The sequence below is a fragment of the Podarcis vaucheri genome (genome assembly GCF_965113315.1).
Source record: "Podarcis vaucheri genome assembly, chromosome: 5".
NCBI classification, from domain to species: domain Eukaryota; kingdom Metazoa; phylum Chordata; class Lepidosauria; order Squamata; family Lacertidae; genus Podarcis; species Podarcis vaucheri.
The window spans coordinates 29,057,377-29,078,398 of NC_138763.1; the positions used below are offsets into that span (position 1 = coordinate 29,057,377).

Genomic DNA, 21,022 nt, shown 5'->3' on the forward strand with positions numbered 1-21,022 from the left:
GAACAGAAAAAAGTTCAAGAGATAAAAACAATGACTCCTGATACTAAGACGTATCAATTGATTTCCCATCAGAGGTGTCCTGGAACGCTCAAAGAGCCTGACACCTTTTTCCCCCCTTAATGAGTTCAGAAGTGGTCTATCTAGAGTGACTAAGACATAATAAAGACACACGAAACAAACTGAGATTCTGAGCACGTCTGGCTGTCTCTAGGAATCCTGACATGTTCCTTCCAGCCCAGTTAGGTTCAAAATTGGAGGATAAACAAGGTTTTAAGCAATGGTCCTTTACTACATGTGGGAGCCTGCTGTCATGTCAAATCAAAATCGGGATTTTAAATAGCAGAGGTACCTTTCATTTGGAACATGCTGGATTTCTGACATTCAGTAAAGAGCTTTTTATTTCGGTAGGCATTTTAAGGATGTTTTACGGTTAATTTGAACGGATTTTATTTTTGGTAACCTTACTGCACACCTGCTTAGGCTACGGTTTTAAGTGGTGTACAAATTGTTGAAATTGGTAGACGTGCAATCTCTTTGCGTTAGCAAATGTCATCAATAGTATTAGTTTCACTACACTGTTTAAATTTGGGGTTCCATTAAGACATCATCCAATCCAGACAGCTAGCCTGGCATCTGCATTCCATTCACTCAACCAGTGTTCCCCACAAAGAGGCACTTACACAATACTTGAGTGCTAAATGAATGGATCATGCATACTGAAAATGGAGAGAATGAATGAGTTATGTACTCTAATGAATACGTGCTGAAGGATTTTCTTGCAATGGAAGAGTTATACATTTCTTAAAGACTAGAAAAAGATTGTTCAGAAAAGGGTGTGTGTGTAAGGAGAAATACATAAATTTTCTTTCTAGTACTGCCTATCTGTTATAGCTCACCCGTCACACAGATTTGAACCGCTAATCTTCCGATCAGCAAGCCCAAGAGGCTCAGTGGTTTAGACCACAGCACCACCCACATCCCAATACAGTGGTACCTCGGGTTAAGAACGTGATTCATTCTGGAGGTCTGTTCTTAACCTGAAACTGTTCTTAACCTGGAGCAGCACTTTAGCTAATGGGGTCTACTGCTGCCGCTGCACAATTTCTATTCTCATCCTGAAGCAAAGTTCTTAACCCAAGGGAATATTTCTGGGTTAGCAGAGCCTGTAACCTGAAGCGTATATAACCTGAGGTACTACTGTAGCTTGTTCACTGTTTCCTTGAGTCATTGATATACAGTGGTACTTCAGGTTAAGAACTTAATTCGTTCTGGAGGTCTGTTCTTAACCTGAAACTGTTCTTAACCTGAAGCACCACTTCAGCTAATGGGGCCTCCTGCTGCTGCACCGCCGGAGCATGATTTCTGTTCTCATCCTGAAGCAAAGTTCTTAACCCGGGGTACTATTTCTGGGTTAGTGGAGTCTGTAACCTGAAGCGTCTGTAACCCGAGGTACCACTGTATATATTAAGACATTGTGTTAATGTAGCAATCTCTCTGCTGTTCTCCCTTTGGTAGACTTCTGAAATGACTCTCAGATAAGCTAGACTATGTTGCCATGATGGTGATGACCTATAATGAACATACAGGGCCTGGGTACCTGAAGAGGAATCTTCTTCTGCCGGAGTTATCTGATCTTTACAATATTCTTAAATAAGAACATAAGAAGAACTAGCTGGACCAGGCCAGGGGCCCATCCAATCCAGCATCAATCTCACAGTGGCCAACCAGATGCCTGTGGGAAACCCACAAGCAGGATTTGTGGCTTCCAGCCAGTGGCGTAGCATGGGTTGCCAGCACCCGGGGCAAGGCAAGTAATTTGCGCCCCCTAACCCGTGGATTTGCGCCCCCTAACCCTAACCCCCAGATGTTGCGCCCGGTGCGGCCGGCCCCCCCTGCGCCCCCCACGCTACCCCACTGCTTCCAGCAACTAGTATTCAGAAGTATTACTACCTCCAACTGTAGAGGCAGAGCATAGGCATCATAGCTAGTAGCCATCAATAGCCCTCTCCTCCATGAATTTGACCAATCCTCTTTTAAAGCCATCTAGCTTGGTGGTCAGGGACGCGGGTGGCTCAGTGGGTTAAACCACTGCTTGCTGATCAGAAGGTCGGCGGTTCGAATCCCCGTGACGGGGTGAGCTCCCGTTGCTCAGTCCCTGCTCCTGCCAACCTAGCAGTTTGAAAGCACATCAAAGTGCAAGTAGATAAATAGGTACACTCCGGCGGGAAGGTAAACGGCATTTCCGTGTACTGCTCTGGTTTGCCGGAAGTGGCTTAGTCATTCTGGCCACATGACATGGAAGCTGTATGCCGGCTCCCTCGGCCAATAAAGCGAGATGAGCGCCGCAACCCCAGAGTCTGTCACGACTGGACCTAATGGTCAGGGGTCCCTTTACCTTTACCTAGCTTGGTGGTCATCACTGCCTCCTGTGGGAGCGAGCTCCATAGTTTAATTATCTTCAGAGGCCAATCACATTCTGCTGCAAACCTCACTTCCTGAAGTTAGGCAGGGGGTGATTGGACAAGGGTTCTCTCAATTCTGGTGGCCATAATAATAATAATAATAATAATAATAATAATAATAATAATTTTTATTTGTACCCCGCCCATCTGGCTGGGTTTCCCCAGCCACTCTGGGCGGCTTCCAACAAAGATTAAAAATACATTAAAATGTCACACATTAAAAACTTCCCTGAACAGGGCTGCCTTCAGATGTCTTCTAAATGTCAGGTAGTAGTTCATCTCTTTTACATCTAATGGGATGGCGTTCCACAGGGCGAGCGCCACTACCGAGAAGGCCCTCTGCCTGGTTCCCTGTAGCTTTGCTTCTCACAATGTGAAACATTAAACATGGAGTGGTTCTCTTGGCACTAAATCTGAGTTCTTTCCTATTAGATGTGGAACTGGCCTTGGTCTGGAAACTCCAACTAGTGTAGAAGGCAACAGCTACACTGCTGATGGGAGCAGATAGTTGACAGTATGTGACACCTTTGCTAAGACATCTGTGCTGGCAGATGTCTCCTGGAACAGGTTCAAGGCTCATGTGTTAATATACAAAGCTCTGAACAACATGACTGTATGATACTTTGAAGATCACCTGAGTCCTTACATCCCTTATATCCATGAGAGAAGAACTGTGGTTTGTTGTTTTCTCATTTGTTGCAGAGGTCCAATTGGCTTCAGCTAGAAGTCAACCATTGTGTGTTGCCAAGTCCGTGCTGTGGAATACAGTTCCACCAGAGATTCGTCAGTACTGACTTTCAGGCATCTCTTGAACTTTTTATGACAACAGGGCTATTTTGTATTGCTTTTATGTTGTTCAGTGCTTTGCCATACTTGTCTATATTGTTGTATGCTGCTATGTTTTATGAGTTGGCAGGTGATAAACACACGCGCAGAGACACATACAATCAGCAAGCAAAGAATCCTTTTAGTTGGCCAGGCCTTATTACTGAGCAAATTACTGCAGTAGTTTTGATAGATGTTGGTCAGGGGTGTTAAATCAGGTCTGACAGATTTTTATTGTACATTGCTGGTTTGGCAGTAATGCACTCTATTCTGTTGTATCTTCTTGTTCTACGTCAGCCACACTAGGAGTTTTTAATTGAAGGGTGGGATATGAACAATATAAAGTTATTACTGTTAAGTAAATAAAATGTGAAATGCTACAATGCAAAATGGCAGGTATCAAAGTGAAGGCTTCACAATGGTGAATATGGAATAATCAGGAAGCCAAATCAATATCAAGTCATTATCTGTTGTATTTGGGCAAGGCAGCACAACTGGGCAATACTTGCCTTTTGCTTTGACAGTGTTTTGCATCCTGAGAAATGCTTTGAGTTTTATGAATGTCCTCAGGACACGAGGATGAGTAAGCCCATTTTTCAGAGTTGCACTGAAATAGCAATTTTTTCTAGGGTTACATAACCGTGTAATATTCTTCAAGGCAATTCAATATCTTTAACGTTTTTCAAATATTTGCTGTGGCTTAACAGCATGATTTCTCCCTCCCTGTCCCTGGCGTTTGTGTATGAATGCTTCCAAGCTGTCAGATAATACTGCTCAGTATTACAAACTTCAGTATAGAACGCATATAAAAATATTTTAAACATAAGTGATTGAAAACTTCTTACACCTTCCAGCTGTATTCTATTTGGTTTATTAATCCAGTAAAACTATTGTCACATCCCTCCACCCTAATTAACTTTCCCTAATTAATTTTAATATAAGTGTGCATAACTACACTTACTTGCATTTGTCCTTGCTTTCTGAGGCCTCTTCCTTGCTTCCTTTTAACTTCCTCCCAGAATCTCAATTCAGATTGTATGTTCCTTGTGGCAAGTGCCTATGTTGGAGTGTTGTGGGGTTCTGTTTAACTTGCCTCTCTGTATATTGCAATGTATATTACTTAACATACACATTTGCCATCTTCCTCCATCCCTGTGGGGAATTGAATGAAAGAGGCAGTGTTTTTTTTTTAAAAAAGCCATCTTCCTCATTACATCCAGTTATAGCAAATAAACTAGTCTAAGCCTGTTTTTAAATGGAACATTCATGCCTTAATAGCTCCCACTAGGAAAGTTTTCCTTAAAAGTTTTGGGCCACCTCAACAGAAAAGGCTCAGTTTGGTCCCTGGAGTTATCTTATTTCTTGGTTCCAAGCACAGCAGATCTGCACAGGTAGGGTGTTTTCCATGGTGATCAGTGTCAGATATGCTGAATTATGACAGATGTACCTGTTAGACATTTAGGGCTTCTCCCATAAATCAACTAGCTTAGGCTACATCTGTTGTTGTTGTTTTGTACAAGGTTGCTTTCAGGTGTCTACGTAAGGCCATATAAAATTTACTCTATCATAAATAAAAATACCTTCATGTTTGATGAAAGATAATGTCCTTGTTGAACCAAAAACATGATGGGATTTTTGTTGCTGTTGTTTTGCTTCTGAGCCCTTTTCAACTATTGATGAGCTGCAAAACTAATGGCATTAACATAGTTTAAAGCATCACCTGTGTTTTCCAGTTGTCTGGGACTGAAACTGGGATATTGTGCTCTGGTACCAATGAAAACTATAAAGTGATGCTGTCAGATGCACCTCCATGGGGACTCAGGTTCTATAAATGAAAGGCTGCCACAAAGAATGGTGTCTCCCAGGCTACTCGAACTTTTGAAGGCGGTGGAAATACCCCCAGTTGAAATTAAACAGATGTTTCTCACCACAAACATCTAATAACAATTACAGTGGTACCTCAGGTTACATACGCTTCAGGTTACATACGCTTCAGGTTACAGACTCCGCTAACCCAGAAATAGTGCTTCAGATTAAGAACTTTGCTTCAGGATGAGAACAGAAATCGCGCGGTGGCGGTGCAGTGGCAGCGGCAGGCCCCATTAGCTAAAGTGCTGCTTCAGGTTAAGAACAGTTTCAGGTGAAGTACTGACCTCCGGAACGAATTAAGTACTTAACCTGAGGTACCACTATATTCTTACTCAGACACAATGGACTTGACTTCATGTTTAAAAGTGAAAATAGATTACAGGTCTAAGAACTTTTTAAAAATTCTGATCAGTCTTCAGTAGATAAGATGGATCATTTAAACGAGCAATAATTTTTAAGGGAATAAATCTGAACACTCATTCAATTAACTTTTACAGCTCAAACTTTACAGCAACCGTGGAGAACCGATGGCACTCCCGATGTTGCAAAACTACAACTCCCATCAGCCCCAGAAAGCATGGCCTATGGCTGCAGCTGTAGCTCACCAACATTTCTGGAGGGCCGTTAGTTCCCCACTCCTGCTTGAAAGCATTGTTAGTGTTATGTACTGAGGTTCTCACCCTGGGCCAGCAGGGGGATACTGTAGATAGTTATGCAAATAAGGGATCGAAAGTGATGTTCAGTGATTGGATAGTTTTAGAAAATTGTTACAGTTACGTTGTACTGGAGCTCTATATAAGCAGGCTGACTGAACCCTTCAGTTCAGTTCAGTTCTGTTCTGGCCTGTGAATAAACAAGAGCTGTTTGAAGAATTGCTGTGTCGTCTGATATGTTCACCCACAACTTAACAGTTGGTTAGCCAGATTGTATTTCAGTATATATTTTGAAAATGACAAAATTAAACATTTTTCAACCTGGTCCTTTCACATCTGAAGGCTGTAACAGTGAAACTGGTTGGAGGGGAAATGTAACCTGAATAGGCTTTATAAAACATAATTTTCAAACAACCCAGATTCTGCGGTACTGATGTTTAGAAGAGAAAGCTACAGGGGAGAAACACTAGCTATTTATATATATATAGAATGAAAAGAAATTCCTTTGATAATGCTCGTCTTCTACATACACGAAGCTTGTCTTTTTTGTTAATGGGACAAAAGGGGGGGGGAATTTGACATCTTTTTCATGCTTAGGATATGCATTTACTGTGGGGGAAGAGTGGTGTCTAAATTTAGGAGAAAACCTCTGGAAACCTATTGCAAGGAGGGTGTTTGTATTTAAAAGCTTGGTGTGGTGAGAGAGAGGTGAGGGGAAAGGAACTTGGAAACATGGTAGCAGAGTGATTGGTTCTCACAAAGTGCCAAATGATTCATAGTTTGGTATGCTGCTTCCACTGTGCTCTATCCAATTAGTCATACCTCGGGTTGAATGTGCTTTGGGATGAGCACGTTCAAGTTGCACTCTGTGACAACCCAGAAGTAACAGAGCACGTTACTTCCGGGTTTCGCCGCTTGCGCATGCGCAGACGCTCAAAATGACGCCATGCACAGAAGCGGCAAAAAGCAACGCGTGCGTGCGCAGATGTGCCATCGCTGGTTATGTTTGCTTCTAGATGCGAACTGGGCTCCAGAACGGATCCCGTTCGCATCTAGAGGTACCACTGTACCATACTTTATACCCCGTGTATAAGATGACACCTATTTTTTTGGGGGGGGATTGCCAAAAATCGCTCAACCATCTGACTGACTCTGCCAATTGCACGCGTCACGAAGCCTACATTCGTCTGCCCGCTCGCCGCCATCAGCCGCCAATCACCTCCCAATTGCCACAGCAGCAGCCAATTGTCAGCAGTCCTTGCTGCACCAACCAATCACCCACCCAATCCAAGATGGCAATCTCTTGCTCGCAGTGGCAACCCATCGTCTTATACACGGTAAACTACGGTACTTCCTGGTTTAAAACCCCACACATACATTAAGTAAAATCTAAACATCAACAACCGACTACACCCCAATCACCACGGCCCCCTCCACCTCTTTCCCCCTTTTCTTCCTAATGTAACACTATTGTCTCAACAAATGAAAGTGATCTGTAGAAAATGTACGGTAACTTGGAAAAATAGACATTGCACATACTTTTGGAAACCAAGAAATTTGTAATAAAAAATACATTAAAAATTAAAAAAAACCTATGCTTTGATATTTTCCCAACACACCAGGATTGCACACCAAGCTCAACTCTTGATTTGCAGGACATGGATCACAGTTTTGGATATGTAATGAGATGGATCCAGAGACGTGGACAGAAGAGAATGGTAGAAGTGGACTTTTGTGCCTTTGATCCCTTTGGGGGGGGGGTTTGGTGGTGCGAGCCAATTTCAAAAATAGGTGGATGTTCCTGGATACTTACTCTGGTTACCAAAAGGCATATGCACCTTTTGGCCTATTATACAATTTTCTGTGGCTTACCTACCTCATTCTTTTCAAAGTTCAAAGGACAGCATGGGGCACAATTTTGTTTTGCAGCCTTCCGCTAAATGTGCAATACCGTGAAATATTGCACAAATTGATACGTTAACCATTAACTGTTGAACACAACTCCTTAAATTATCTAACAATCTGAGAAACACATTGGCTTTCCTTACTACATATATACCATTTAGCTAGGAAATGTAATTAGTTACCTCTCTGAGTGGAAGCAGGAGACCAGCTTTCAGGAGAAATTCCATTGGTTTTTGGTGTGGTAGAACCACTCACCTGTGAAGGGAAACGCATGTGTCTCTCAATGGGCAGTCAATACATTTCACGGAGAACCAATCAATGAGCAGTTCCCTAGCATATGCCTCTGGGTTGTTTGGGGGACAAATGCCCATGAGAAATATCTGGCTGCATTGTAAAGTGAGAAACAGTGTTAAATATGTAATAAACAGATTAAGGGATGGAGTTTTTTGGGATGGGAAACATGCATGTGTCTGCACCCAGGGCTAGGCATTTATTTTTTTTAATTACTCATGCATCTCAGCTCATTGCCAATATTAGTTATGCAAGCATGCCACTTTTACTTTAATTTCTTTTGTTGCTAGGGGGAAAATATATTTTTCTTTAACTCCATTGGGTCTTCCATAAGGATGCACTCATTATTCCAGAGGCCTTGATGCTCCCTGCACTTCCATATGCTGCTTTCTATTTAGGCTATATTGAACTGACCTAGTTTTATTTTTATTTTTTTTAAGACAACCCCTCTAGGGTTATACAGATATTGTATTGTCCCAATTATTATATTATATTATATTATATTATATTATATTATATTATATTATATTATATTATATTATATTATATTATATTATATTATATATATATGTAGGTTTTGGTGTCTTCGGGTGTCTTCCCGTGTAAGAGTCGGGGTGTCTGGGCGACGTTTCGACGAGGTCTCACTCGTCATCTTCAGGCTGGTGCTTTCGGCTTCTTGTTACTGGAACAGAGCAGAATCTGGTGTTTGAGTTCCTATAAATACTGTTGAGGGGTGTGGTGTATAGCCTCCAACGTTCTGGGCAGAGAGGAAGTTCCTAGATTAGTGTGCCTTTTCTTCTTTTGTTCCTTAATTACTTGAGGGATATCTTGAGTGATTTCATGAGTGATATTCTGAATACCACTGGGTGGGTCATTAAGTGTAGATTAGTTGCTAAAGCTTTCGTGTCTTGACCTCTTGAGCTTGTGAAGAGTTTTTCTGAGAAGATGGCTGTGCTGCATTTAGTTGTGCTCTGGCTTGGCTTCGTGTATAGGGGCGAGCTGTAATTTTGTGCCTTGTGCCAGCCAGATCTGTGTAGGGATTGCAGGGGGGTGCAGCATCCGGAGGTGCCACTATAGTTTGGCTACTGGATGGAGTCTGTAGTATGTCTGTGGAGAGGGTCTGGGTTTGGGTCTGGTGTGGTTGATTGGTGACGGCGTTCTGTGTGCCTCTGGTTCTGGTGTCGGTTTTTGTGGGGAGGGCTAATTTCCAGATGTCAGGCAGGCGGGACGTGTCGTCACGCTTGTTCATGTTGTGAGGGTGTTTCTCTATCTCGATGGCTTCCATGATTATTCTCTTGTGGTGATGTTCCATGTTAAAGAGCAATTTGGAATCTGCAAAATTAATTTCGTGTCCTGTTTCTTTTATGTGTTGGAAAAGAGAGGAAGTTTTTTCTTCTTTTTTGACGGCATTCTTGTGTTCTGCGATACGTGCATTTATTCGTCTGTTTGTTTGTCCAATGTACGTGGCTGGGCAGACTTTGCAGGGTATTTCATAGACCCCTTGGTTTTCGAGCTGGATTTTGTCTTTTGGGTTTCTGAGGATATTGGCTATTTTTTGGTTGGTGCAGAAGGCTGTTTTGATATTGTGTTTATGGAGGATTTTGCTAATTTTGTCTGTAGTGCCCTTGATATAAGGAAGGAGGGCCATGCCATTGTTTTCTTCTGTGTCTTGGTTTTTGGGGGGTGTTTCTTTTTGGATTAGCTTCGTAACCTTGTTTTTCTGGTATCCATTGGTGATTAACACATTTGAGAGATTCTGTAACTCAGTTGTCAAGTGGTCTTTGTCAGCCAGGCGTTTGGTTCTGGAGATGAGAGTCTTGGCTACGGAGTTTATTTGTGCAGGGTGGTGGTGTGATTGTGCATGTAAGTAGCGGTTGGTGTGTGTTTTTTTCCGGTAGATAGTGTGTCCTAGGGAGCCATCAGGTTTTTTGTAGATTAGGACGTCAAGAAAGGGGAGTTGGTTGTTGTCTTCTATTTCCATAGTGAATTGTATTTTGGGGTGTAGGCTGTTGAGATGTGTGAGGAAGCTATCTAGTTTTTCTTTCCCGTGTGGCCAAATTACAAAGGTGTCGTCAACATATCTGAGCCAAAGTTTGGGTTTGTGTTCTGACTTGTCTAAAGCATTGGTTTCAAAGTGTTCCATGTACAAATTTGCGATGACCGGTGAGAGGGGTGATCCCATAGGTGCTCCTTCTATCTGTTTGTATCTTTGTCCATTGTGGATGAAGTACGTGTTGGTTAGGCAGTGGTTGGTCAGGTCCAGAATGTATTTGGGGGGATTGTATTTGTTTTGAATGGCTGTCAAGGCTTCATTAATGGGCACTTGAGTGAAGAGAGATACAACATCGAAGCTCACAAGTAGGTCATCGGGATGTAGGTATTGCTTCTTTATTGTTTCTATGAACTGGAAGGAGTTAGTAACGTGTGAAGCGATGGATTCTGCATAGGGCTGAAGTTGCTTAGCGAGAAATTTAGCGAGATTTTGTAGAGGTGAGCCTATGGAGCTGACTATTGGTCTGAGTGGTGTTCCTTCTTTGTGTATCTTGGGGAGACCGTAGAGTTTGGGGCATCTGGATGATTTTTCTCTGGGGATGATTCTTAGCTGGATTTCTTCACTGATAGGAGAGGCTTTTATTTTGGATTTGGTGGTTTTTTCCAGATAGGTGGTGGGATCTGTTTTTATAGGTTGGTAGGTAGGGTCTAGGAGTCCGCATACATTCCTGTACCCGTGAAAATCTACGAAAGCAAATATCTCACCTCTACGGGGAGGAAACCTTCCAGCTGACAAGAACCTACGAGAAACTAGAAATCCGAAGAGCCACTATCTTATGTGATCTCCTGTTCCTACGCAATTGCCGAGACAACAACTTAACTCCCACATGCTTCCAACTTAAATTCCACTCTAAAACCCCAGCTACCGAAAGGATCCTGAAACGAACTGAACTATCCCTAATCAGAAACGAAATACATAAGAAAAGATACCTACTAAACCAAACCAACAAAGATCTGCTCACTCTTCACCTCAAACTATGTAACAAAATCCACCCTGCACTCTGGGACAAATGCAAACAACTAGCCGTCTGGAGAGCTGAAACTGAGACCTCACATAAGACAGACAGACACACCAACAAACTCTACAAACTAGAGAAACGCCAGAAGCCCAGCCACCCTCCACAACAACCCATGAAACAAACAGTACATAACATATCAGACAGGATCCTCACCCCAACTGAAACCAAAGTACTCTCCAAAGGTTTCAACTTTGCAGTCGCCCCGAGACGCATCCCCACGGAAAACATCATATGCGGAGTCGAAGCTAGCCTGACCAAAATCGACCCAGATGAAGCCAATAAAATCAGACTTGAAGTCACCAACATCCTCTGCTCCAGCAAACCACCCAGAAGCAATTTACACAAAGAAGAACAGAAAGCACTCACCAACCTGAGAAAAGACAACAACATAATCATTCTCCCAGCAGACAAAGGCAACGCCACTGTTGTGATGAACACATCGGACTACCAAGCAAAACTATCAAATCTACTCCAAGACCCTACCTACCAACCTATAAAAACAGATCCCACCACCTATCTGGAAAAAACCACCAAATCCAAAATAAAAGCCTCTCATATCAGTGAAGAAATCCAGCTAAGAATCATCCCCAGAGAAAAATCATCCAGATGCCCCAAACTCTACGGTCTCCCCAAGATACACAAAGAAGGAACACCACTCAGACCAATAGTCAGCTCCATAGGCTCACCTCTACAAAATCTCGCTAAATTTCTCGCTAAGCAACTTCAGCCCTATGCAGAATCCATCGCTTCACACGTTACTAACTCCTTCCAGTTCATAGAAACAATAAAGAAGCAATACCTACATCCCGATGAACTACTTGTGAGCTTCGATGTTGTATCTCTCTTCACTCAAGTGCCCATTAATGAAGCCTTGACAGCCATTCAAAACAAATACAATCCCCCCAAATACATTCTGGACCTGACCAACCACTGCCTAACCAACACGTACTTCATCCACAATGGACAAAGATACAAACAGATAGAAGGAGCACCTATGGGATCACCCCTCTCACCGGTCATCGCAAATTTGTACATGGAACACTTTGAAACCAATGCTTTAGACAAGTCAGAACACAAACCCAAACTTTGGCTCAGATATGTTGACGACACCTTTGTAATTTGGCCACACGGGAAAGAAAAACTAGATAGCTTCCTCACACATCTCAACAGCCTACACCCCAAAATACAATTCACTATGGAAATAGAAGACAACAACCAACTCCCCTTTCTTGACGTCCTAATCTACAAAAAACCTGATGGCTCCCTAGGACACACTATCTACCGGAAAAAAACACACACCAACCGCTACTTACATGCACAATCACACCACCACCCTGCACAAATAAACTCCGTAGCCAAGACTCTCATCTCCAGAACCAAACGCCTGGCTGACAAAGACCACTTGACAACTGAGTTACAGAATCTCTCAAATGTGTTAATCACCAATGGATACCAGAAAAACAAGGTTACGAAGCTAATCCAAAAAGAAACACCCCCCAAAAACCAAGACACAGAAGAAAACAATGGCATGGCCCTCCTTCCTTATATCAAGGGCACTACAGACAAAATTAGCAAAATCCTCCATAAACACAATATCAAAACAGCCTTCTGCACCAACCAAAAAATAGCCAATATCCTCAGAAACCCAAAAGACAAAATCCAGCTCGAAAACCAAGGGGTCTATGAAATACCCTGCAAAGTCTGCCCAGCCACGTACATTGGACAAACAAACAGACGAATAAATGCACGTATCGCAGAACACAAGAATGCCGTCAAAAAAGAAGAAAAAACTTCCTCTCTTTTCCAACACATAAAAGAAACAGGACACGAAATTAATTTTGCAGATTCCAAATTGCTCTTTAACATGGAACATCACCACAAGAGAATAATCATGGAAGCCATCGAGATAGAGAAACACCCTCACAACATGAACAAGCGTGACGACACGTCCCGCCTGCCTGACATCTGGAAATTAGCCCTCCCCACAAAAACCGACACCAGAACCAGAGGCACACAGAACGCCGTCACCAATCAACCACACCAGACCCAAACCCAGACCCTCTCCACAGACATACTACAGACTCCATCCAGTAGCCAAACTATAGTGGCACCTCCGGATGCTGCACCCCCCTGCAATCCCTACACAGATCTGGCTGGCACAAGGCACAAAATTACAGCTCGCCCCTATACACGAAGCCAAGCCAGAGCACAACTAAATGCAGCACAGCCATCTTCTCAGAAAAACTCTTCACAAGCTCAAGAGGTCAAGACACGAAAGCTTTAGCAACTAATCTACACTTAATGACCCACCCAGTGGTATTCAGAATATCACTCATGAAATCACTCAAGATATCCCTCAAGTAATTAAGGAACAAAAGAAGAAAAGGCACACTAATCTAGGAACTTCCTCTCTGCCCAGAACGTTGGAGGCTATACACCACACCCCTCAACAGTATTTATAGGAACTCAAACACCAGATTCTGCTCTGTTCCAGTAACAAGAAGCCGAAAGCACCAGCCTGAAGATGACGAGTGAGACCTCGTCGAAACGTCGCCCAGACACCCCGACTCTTACACGGGAAGACACCCGAAGACACCAAAACCTACATATATAATATAATATAATATAATATAATATAATATAATATAATATAATATAATATAATATAATATAATATAATATAATATAATATAATATAATATAATATAATAATTGGGACAATACAATATCTGTATAACCCTAGAGGGGTTGTCTTAAAAAAAATAAAAATAAAACTAGGTCAGTTCAATATAGCCTAAATAGAAAGCAGCATATGGAAGTGCAGGGAGCATCAAGGCCTCTGGAATAATGAGTGCATCCTTATGGAAGACCCAATGGAGTTAAAGAAAAATATATTTTCCCCCTAGCAACAAAAGAAATTAAAGTAAAAGTGGCATGCTTGCATAACTAATATTGGCAATGAGCTGAGATGCATGAGTAATTAAAAAAAATAAATGCCTAGCCCTGGGTGCAGACACATGCATGTTTCCCATCCCAAAAAACTCCATCCCTTAATCTGTTTATTACATATTTAACACTGTTTCTCACTTTACAATGCAGCCAGATATTTCTCATGGGCATTTGTCCCCCAAACAACCCAGAGGCATATGCTAGGGAACTGCTCATTGATTGGTTCTCCGTGAAATGTATTGACTGCCCATTGAGAGACACATGCGTTTCCCTTCACAGGTGAGTGGTTCTACCACACCAAAAACCAATGGAATTTCTCCTGAAAGCTGGTCTCCTGCTTCCACTCAGAGAGGTAACTAATTACATTTCCTAGCTAAATGGTATATATGTAGTAAGGAAAGCCAATGTGTTTCTCAGATTGTTAGATAATTTAAGGAGTTGTGTTCAACAGTTAATGGTTAACGTATCAATTTGTGCAATATTTCACGGTATTGCACATTTAGCGGAAGGCTGCAAAACAAAATTGTGCCCCATGCTGTCCTTTGAACTTTGAAAAGAATGAGGTAGGTAAGCCACAGAAAATTGTATAATAGGCCAAAAGGTGCATATGCCTTTTGGTAACCAGAGTAAGTATCCAGGAACATCCACCTATTTTTGAAATTGGCTCGCACCACCAAACCCCCCCCCCAAAGGGATCAAAGGCACAAAAGTCCACTTCTACCATTCTCTTCTGTCCACGTCTCTGGATCCATCTCATTACATATCCAAAACTGTGATCCATGTCCTGCAAATCAAGAGTTGAGCTTGGTGTGCAATCCTGGTGTGTTGGGAAAATATCAAAGCATAGGTTTTTTTTAATTTTTAATGTATTTTTTATTACAAATTTCTTGGTTTCCAAAAGTATGTGCAATGTCTATTTTTCCAAGTTACCGTACATTTTCTACAGATCACTTTCATTTGTTGAGACAATAGTGTTACATTAGGAAGAAAAGGGGGAAAGAGGTGGAGGGGGCCGTGGTGATTGGGGTGTAGTCGGTTGTTGATGTTTAGATTTTACTTAATGTATGTGTGGGGTTTTAAACCAGGAAGTACCGTAGTTTACCGTGTATAAGACGATGGGTTGCCACTGCGAGCAAGAGATTGCCATCTTGGATTGGGTGGGTGATTGGTTGGTGCAGCAAGGACTGCTGACAATTGGCTGCTGCTGTGGCAATTGGGAGGTGATTGGCGGCTGATGGCGGCGAGCGGGCAGACGAATGTAGGCTTCGTGACGCGTGCAATTGGCAGAGTCAGTCAGATGGTTGAGCGATTTTTGGCAATCCCCCCCAAAAAAAATAGGTGTCATCTTATACACGGGGTATAAAGTATGGTACAGTGGTACCTCTAGATGCGAACGGGATCCGTTCTGGAGCCCAGTTCGCATCTAGAAGCAAACATAACCAGCGATGGCACATCTGCGCACGCACGCGTTGCTTTTTGCCGCTTCTGTGCATGGCGTCATTTTGAGCGTCTGCGCATGCGCAAGCGGCGAAACCCGGAAGTAACGTGCTCTGTTACTTCTGGGTTGTCACAGAGTGCAACTTGAACGTGCTCATCCCAAAGCACATTCAACCCGAGGTATGACTAATTGGATAGAGCACAGTGGAAGCAGCATACCAAACTATGAATCATTTGGCACTTTGTGAGAACCAATCACTCTGCTACCATGTTTCCAAGTTCCTTTCCCCTCACCTCTCTCTCACCACACCAAGCTTTTAAATACAAACACCCTCCTTGCAATAGGTTTCCAGAGGTTTTCTCCTAAATTTAGACACCACTCTTCCCCCACAGTAAATGCATATCCTAAGCATGAAAAAGATGTCAAATTCCCCCCCCCTTTTGTCCCATTAACAAAAAAGACAAGCTTCGTGTATGTAGAAGACGAGCATTATCAAAGGAATTTCTTTTCATTCTTTAAAAAACCATAATTGTCGTCCAAGGGTAGACGACTGTTTGAAAGCCTATCATTACTAATAAGCTTCGCTGAAATCAGAAGTTGGAGAGAAGAGGCAAATCCAGGACAAACGCTTGCAGGTAAAGAGTCAGACTAAAAACCAACTGATTTGCCCACCACCTGGTTATAAGGCCCATCAGTTTCGCCTTGCAATTTGCTTAGCTATTAACAATAAAGACACTACTCAATTGCCCACTCATATTCAGGTGGTGGTCATGTTTGTCACGGCTAAAAATTGGCCAGTTTCTTTAATGCTAAAAGAACTAAGTCAGCATGAGTCGGCGACCTACAATGACTCATGCAACCTTTCACCTAATTGTACCTGTATATATATATAGAGAGAGAGAGTGGTCAATGTTGGTGTGGTGGTGGGTTGGTTGGAGAAAGCTGATAGTGTGGGACGCGGGTGGCGCTGTGGGTTAAACCACAGAGCCTAGGACTTGCTGATCAGAAGGTTGGCGGTTCGAATTCCCGCGACAGGGTGAGCTCCCGTTCCTCGGTCCCTGCTCCTGCCAACCTAGCAGTTCGAAAGCACATCAAAGTGCAAGTAGATAAATAGGTACCGCTCCGGCGGGAAGGTAAACAGCGTTTCCGTGCGCTGCTCTGGTTCGACAGAAGCGGCTTAGTCATGCTGGCCACATGACCCGGAAGTTGTACACCGGCTCCCTCAGCCAATAAAGCGAGATGAGCGCCGCAACCCGAGTCGGCCATGACTGGACCTAATGGTCAGCGGTCCCTTTACCTATATACAGTGGACAATGTTGGTGTGGTGGTGGGTTGGTTGGAGAAAGCTGGTAGTGTTGATGTGTGTACAGTTGGTCGTTCGTTTTGCAGATAAAGGCTTTAAAGAATAAAAGCAGAAAATACTCTGCAAGGACGCTCTTCTCGTGGACTCTTTTAGGCCGACAAGGGTCCAAGGACCAGGCTGAGGAGACAAAGGAAGCCAGGACTTTTTCCTTTTCCAACACTGACAGTGTTTGTATTTGAAGCTTTTTCAGCACTTTATGCTTTCAGTATTTTACACATTAAAACTGTATCTAAAGATGCATGCAGAACAGCACTCTTGTTGAATTTCCGTTCAGCTGCACACATATTAACCTGTGCTAACCTCTCAGAACGTTGTGGTTGGCTTATTTTTGTAAAAAGTTGAGTCTGAGCTGTACTTCCACATACTCATATTTGTAATGCCGCATGCCAAAAATAGACCTTTGAAACAGGAATGAAGTAGCTTCTGCTAAAATACCGCACACCACCCCAATCTCCCCAGCAATGTGAGATTCCAGGGGTTGCAAGATGTGCTTTGCCCAGGGTCTGCTTTCTTTTGGAAACAGCAGAGACTGTGGCGTCTTCATGATATATGGCTTATTTACACATATCTACAACCTGAGCCTAGATGGAGAGGTTCTGCACCATCACTTTCCACAAGGTTTCTGTTCTTCTCGTGCCTAAAAGCCATGTATCTCTCGTTTCCCCAGCTTCCTTCTGTCGGCTCACACCACACTGTTCCTAAGCTTTCATCGTCTCTGCGTTTTCGAACTAAAGTGGCGTGTAACAAGACTTTAGCTGGGACTACTCGGAGGTCCACAAAGACTGAGCGGAAGGCTGAAGAGAATCCCAGGTCAGTGATCTCATACCATCCATCTGCTCCTGAAGAGCGGTGATGTGGTGGAGCATAAGCAAGTCTAATCAGGCATCTAATGAACCCTTTTATTTGGGTAAACTCAGATGGTAACTGACCCAACATAATGTGGTGAACTTCATGGGTAATCAGGGACATGAGCCCAAGTCTTCCGAAAGACCACCCAGCGCAACATCCTTTGCGAACTCCATTCTTTGACTACCCATGTCCTTGCTTCTCTTTAGAGAACAATGCAGCTGGCATCGGTATGGGGGCTGTCATAATCAGATCCGGCACTTCAAAATTTACCACTGCCGAGGAGACCTCTATTAGCTTCAGAGGGTTTGGCTGTTTCATACCTTTTTATTTTCATCATTTTGAATTATAAACCGCTTGGATATACCTTGGAAAAAAGGCAGGATGTAAACACAATTAAAAAAATTATATATTTGAATAAAGAGATGTAGCAAGAATGGAAAAAATCAGTAGCACCTGTATGAGAATGTGCAAGCAATACAGGTAAGCAGACAGGAAATCTGGGTCCTACCCTCCAAATGTGTATTTTAGGTATTTTTGCATCATATTCCTCTAACAAATACAAATTTTGTCTCTCAAACACTTAAAAACCCCATATATAGCATAAAAGAGCACGTAGCTGTCTATAAACATAATTATGGATTTTTTTTAAAAAAAAACACTTCACCGGAGTCCAGATCCCTTTAAACTTTGCATTTTTATTACAATCTGCCCACTCCTCCAGGAAACAAACAGTGAACCTTTGTGACTTTTCTTTCATGGAAAAAAAGTTAAGTGACCCAGAGGAGGTGCTATGTTATATCAATGCCAAAAGAGGAAAAAAACAGGTTTAAAACAAAAGGGCATCCAAAACTGGGGAAGGAGAAGGGGGAAGGAATACAAGTATATTAGAAAAAGATACAAGTTAAAAAAATCTAATTTCTGCTACTCTTTCAACAATTTTCACAGCCAAAGGAGGAATTCAATACAAAAATGCATTTACAAGGTCATCTTCTGGAATAAAATCCACTTTATAAAGACACTTCATGATGTGCATTTTAGAGTTCTGATCATTCTGACAGTATTTGTTGTAAGGGGGAAATATAATTTGTTCTCTTTTCACTATTCATGGAAAGTAATTAAAACACTTAATACTGTGGCTTCAATACCGTTTCACCGAAGATACCAGCTGAAAGGATTTCATGTTCAGTGAAGAACTATGTGCCTTGAAACCATTCCTATGAAATATGTGTGTTTCAGACGGAAACAGCAAATTTCACATCTGAGTAAAAGGGGAGAAAAAGAGCATGCAGGAAGAAACTGAATAGTGGAAGTCTGCCAGAGTCACATTTCCAGAAATGTGTACTAAAACTGCCCTAGTGCATTGGTTTAAATCTAATCTAATCAATTATGTGATCCTGCTACTATGAATGACTCGAGAGATTTATGGTGTCGAAAGGGAAGAGTTTACAAGCAAACAGAAGAGGCCATGGGCCCAAGTTTGCATTTGAGGTTCCTAATACCCACAAGCCCTGCTTTCCTTCCTTCTTATGTACTTTGCTGCTCAAGTATCTATAGCACCAGACAGATAGAAAGTAGCTGCAACAGTGATAATCACTCTCCAGTAAACAATCACATTGCTTAGTAGGTATGGAAGAAGCAGACCTGATGTCCCTGGAAAGAACTATCAACAGACTCATTCTGGCTGCTAGGCTGTAAGATGAGAGAGAATAAGTGTTCTCAAAGTGCCTGCAGGCTATGCTTGGAAATTCAAGCAAGAGCTCGTAACATTTAAGAACATCTGTACTGCATAAATGTCCCTGCATTAAGTAAAACGTATTGCCAAGTGACAATATTCATGCTATAGATCCCAACATACCCGGAAGAGTTCTATAAGCTGACCATCGTATGAAAGATTCCTGCTAGAAGCTCGCATTGGCAGCTCTGTATGATGGAAAACTATGGCTGGGGGGAGAGAACTCGTGTTTCAGAGGGGCAAGAAAACACCATTATTATTTTTTTACATTTTCTTTTCAGATTTTATTTGAAATCTAATTCAAGTTGTCAAAGCTACAAAAAAGGGGGGGAGGGGGTAAAACAATTGTGTGTGGGTGGGGTTTTTTCCTAACTCACAACATTCTAAAACAAAATATCACTACTGCCAGCAGATCAGTTACACACATTTCAGATGAAGTTTCTAAACACAAAATCTCATTCTGGGAAGTAGCCACAATGAAGGTATTTTGTACAATATAAAACAATGACAGGTCTACCGATGCAGTTACTCATGAGTATACACGTGCATTCACAAAAAAAAAATATTAGGAATGCTTTTTTTGTTTTGTGTTTTTTTTTAAACAGACTCTTCAGGCACAAAAACAAAACCGCATTTCCAGTAAGTGACAGCATCATAAAAATTAAGAGTTTGTCAGTGTTTGCTCTTCTTTGACTTCTTGTGGGATCTGTGTGGAGAGCGGGATTGAGATCTGGATTTTTTTCCTGACTTTTTAGGTGACCTGGATCGCGACCTCCTTGATCTTTTGGGTGTCCTTGAGCCAGACGGCGACCTAAAAATAAATTGTATTAATGTCAATAGATTGTTTATTTGGCTTCTGCCTGCCAAGATCAACCCCATTCTTAGAGTAGTTCAGAACCATGCTGGATCTGATGCACTCTTCCCCAAACAGATTAATTCTATCCTTTAACATGTATGTATAAAAGTGGACAAGAAAATACTACCTGTACCTTTTTACTACATATGTGTCACCCAAGAATTTTGTAATGCCACAGTATTACACAAAGATAACTGTTCCTATTTATTTATTCAAAGGATGATTTCAGGTTCAGACGACAGGCCAAGCCAAATGATGGCTTAGCTGCTGAGTCACACTGACCAAAAATGGATTTCCAGAAATGAACAACATTACCTTTTAGCTTTTTTACTGGCATCTCTGGGAGAATCCTTGTGAGATGACCTGGAGCGCGAGCTTTCTTTGTGGGATCTTTCAGATCGCTCCGAGCGTTCCGATTTTGGCGACGGTGATTTTGCTCGCCTGCTTCCACAGCTGCGGGATGGGCTGGGTGATGTGCTGTGTCGCCTTTTCCTTTTTTTAAAAAAAAAGAGAAATTATGAGCACCTATACAAAGATGCCCATCACCTCACCAAATATATTAATATATTAAAGCAGTTTGACATTGCTTTCAGAACATTAAATGCATAAATATTCAAAATCTCTTTATGCACATTTCCAGAGCAATAGGAGTTACAGCGGCAATCAGGCTGCCCATCAAAACTGCATGGTTAAATAAAACTTGGGACTTAATTATACCGCCTTAAAAAAACACAACTGCAACTGATTGTCCGAAAACCT

General features: G+C 42.2%; 1 protein-coding gene and 1 long non-coding RNA gene across 8 annotated transcripts in view; one reads left to right on the forward strand and one right to left on the reverse strand.

Moving 5' to 3' along the window:
* Nucleotides 1–21,022, forward strand: part of LOC309533370 — a 45,039-nt gene that overhangs the window by 21,914 nt on the left and 2,103 nt on the right. Inside the window, exons 2-4 of one of the 3 annotated variants that reach the window (XR_014220177.1) lie at nt 14,305–14,377; nt 16,005–16,993; nt 17,494–17,636. This is a non-coding gene — a long non-coding RNA (uncharacterized lncRNA). Of the gene's footprint in view, nt 1–14,304; nt 14,378–16,004; nt 16,994–17,493; nt 18,319–21,022 lie in introns of those variants that run through there. The other 2 variants (XR_014220178.1, XR_014220179.1) reach the window with 2 other exon arrangements.
* The window catches only part of U2SURP (U2 snRNP associated SURP domain containing), a 35,619-nt gene continuing 32,947 nt past the window's right edge, over nt 18,351–21,022 (reverse strand). For all 5 annotated transcript variants that reach the window (XM_082224009.1, XM_082224008.1, XM_082224007.1 and 2 more), the window contains 2 exons: nt 20,579–20,755; nt 18,351–20,218 (listed from right to left, as the gene is read on the reverse strand). In XM_082224009.1, the coding sequence (XP_082080135.1) occupies nt 20,080–20,218; nt 20,579–20,755 (316 nt within the window). In that variant the 3' untranslated portion in view covers nt 18,351–20,079. The remainder of the gene's footprint in view (nt 20,219–20,578; nt 20,756–21,022) is intronic.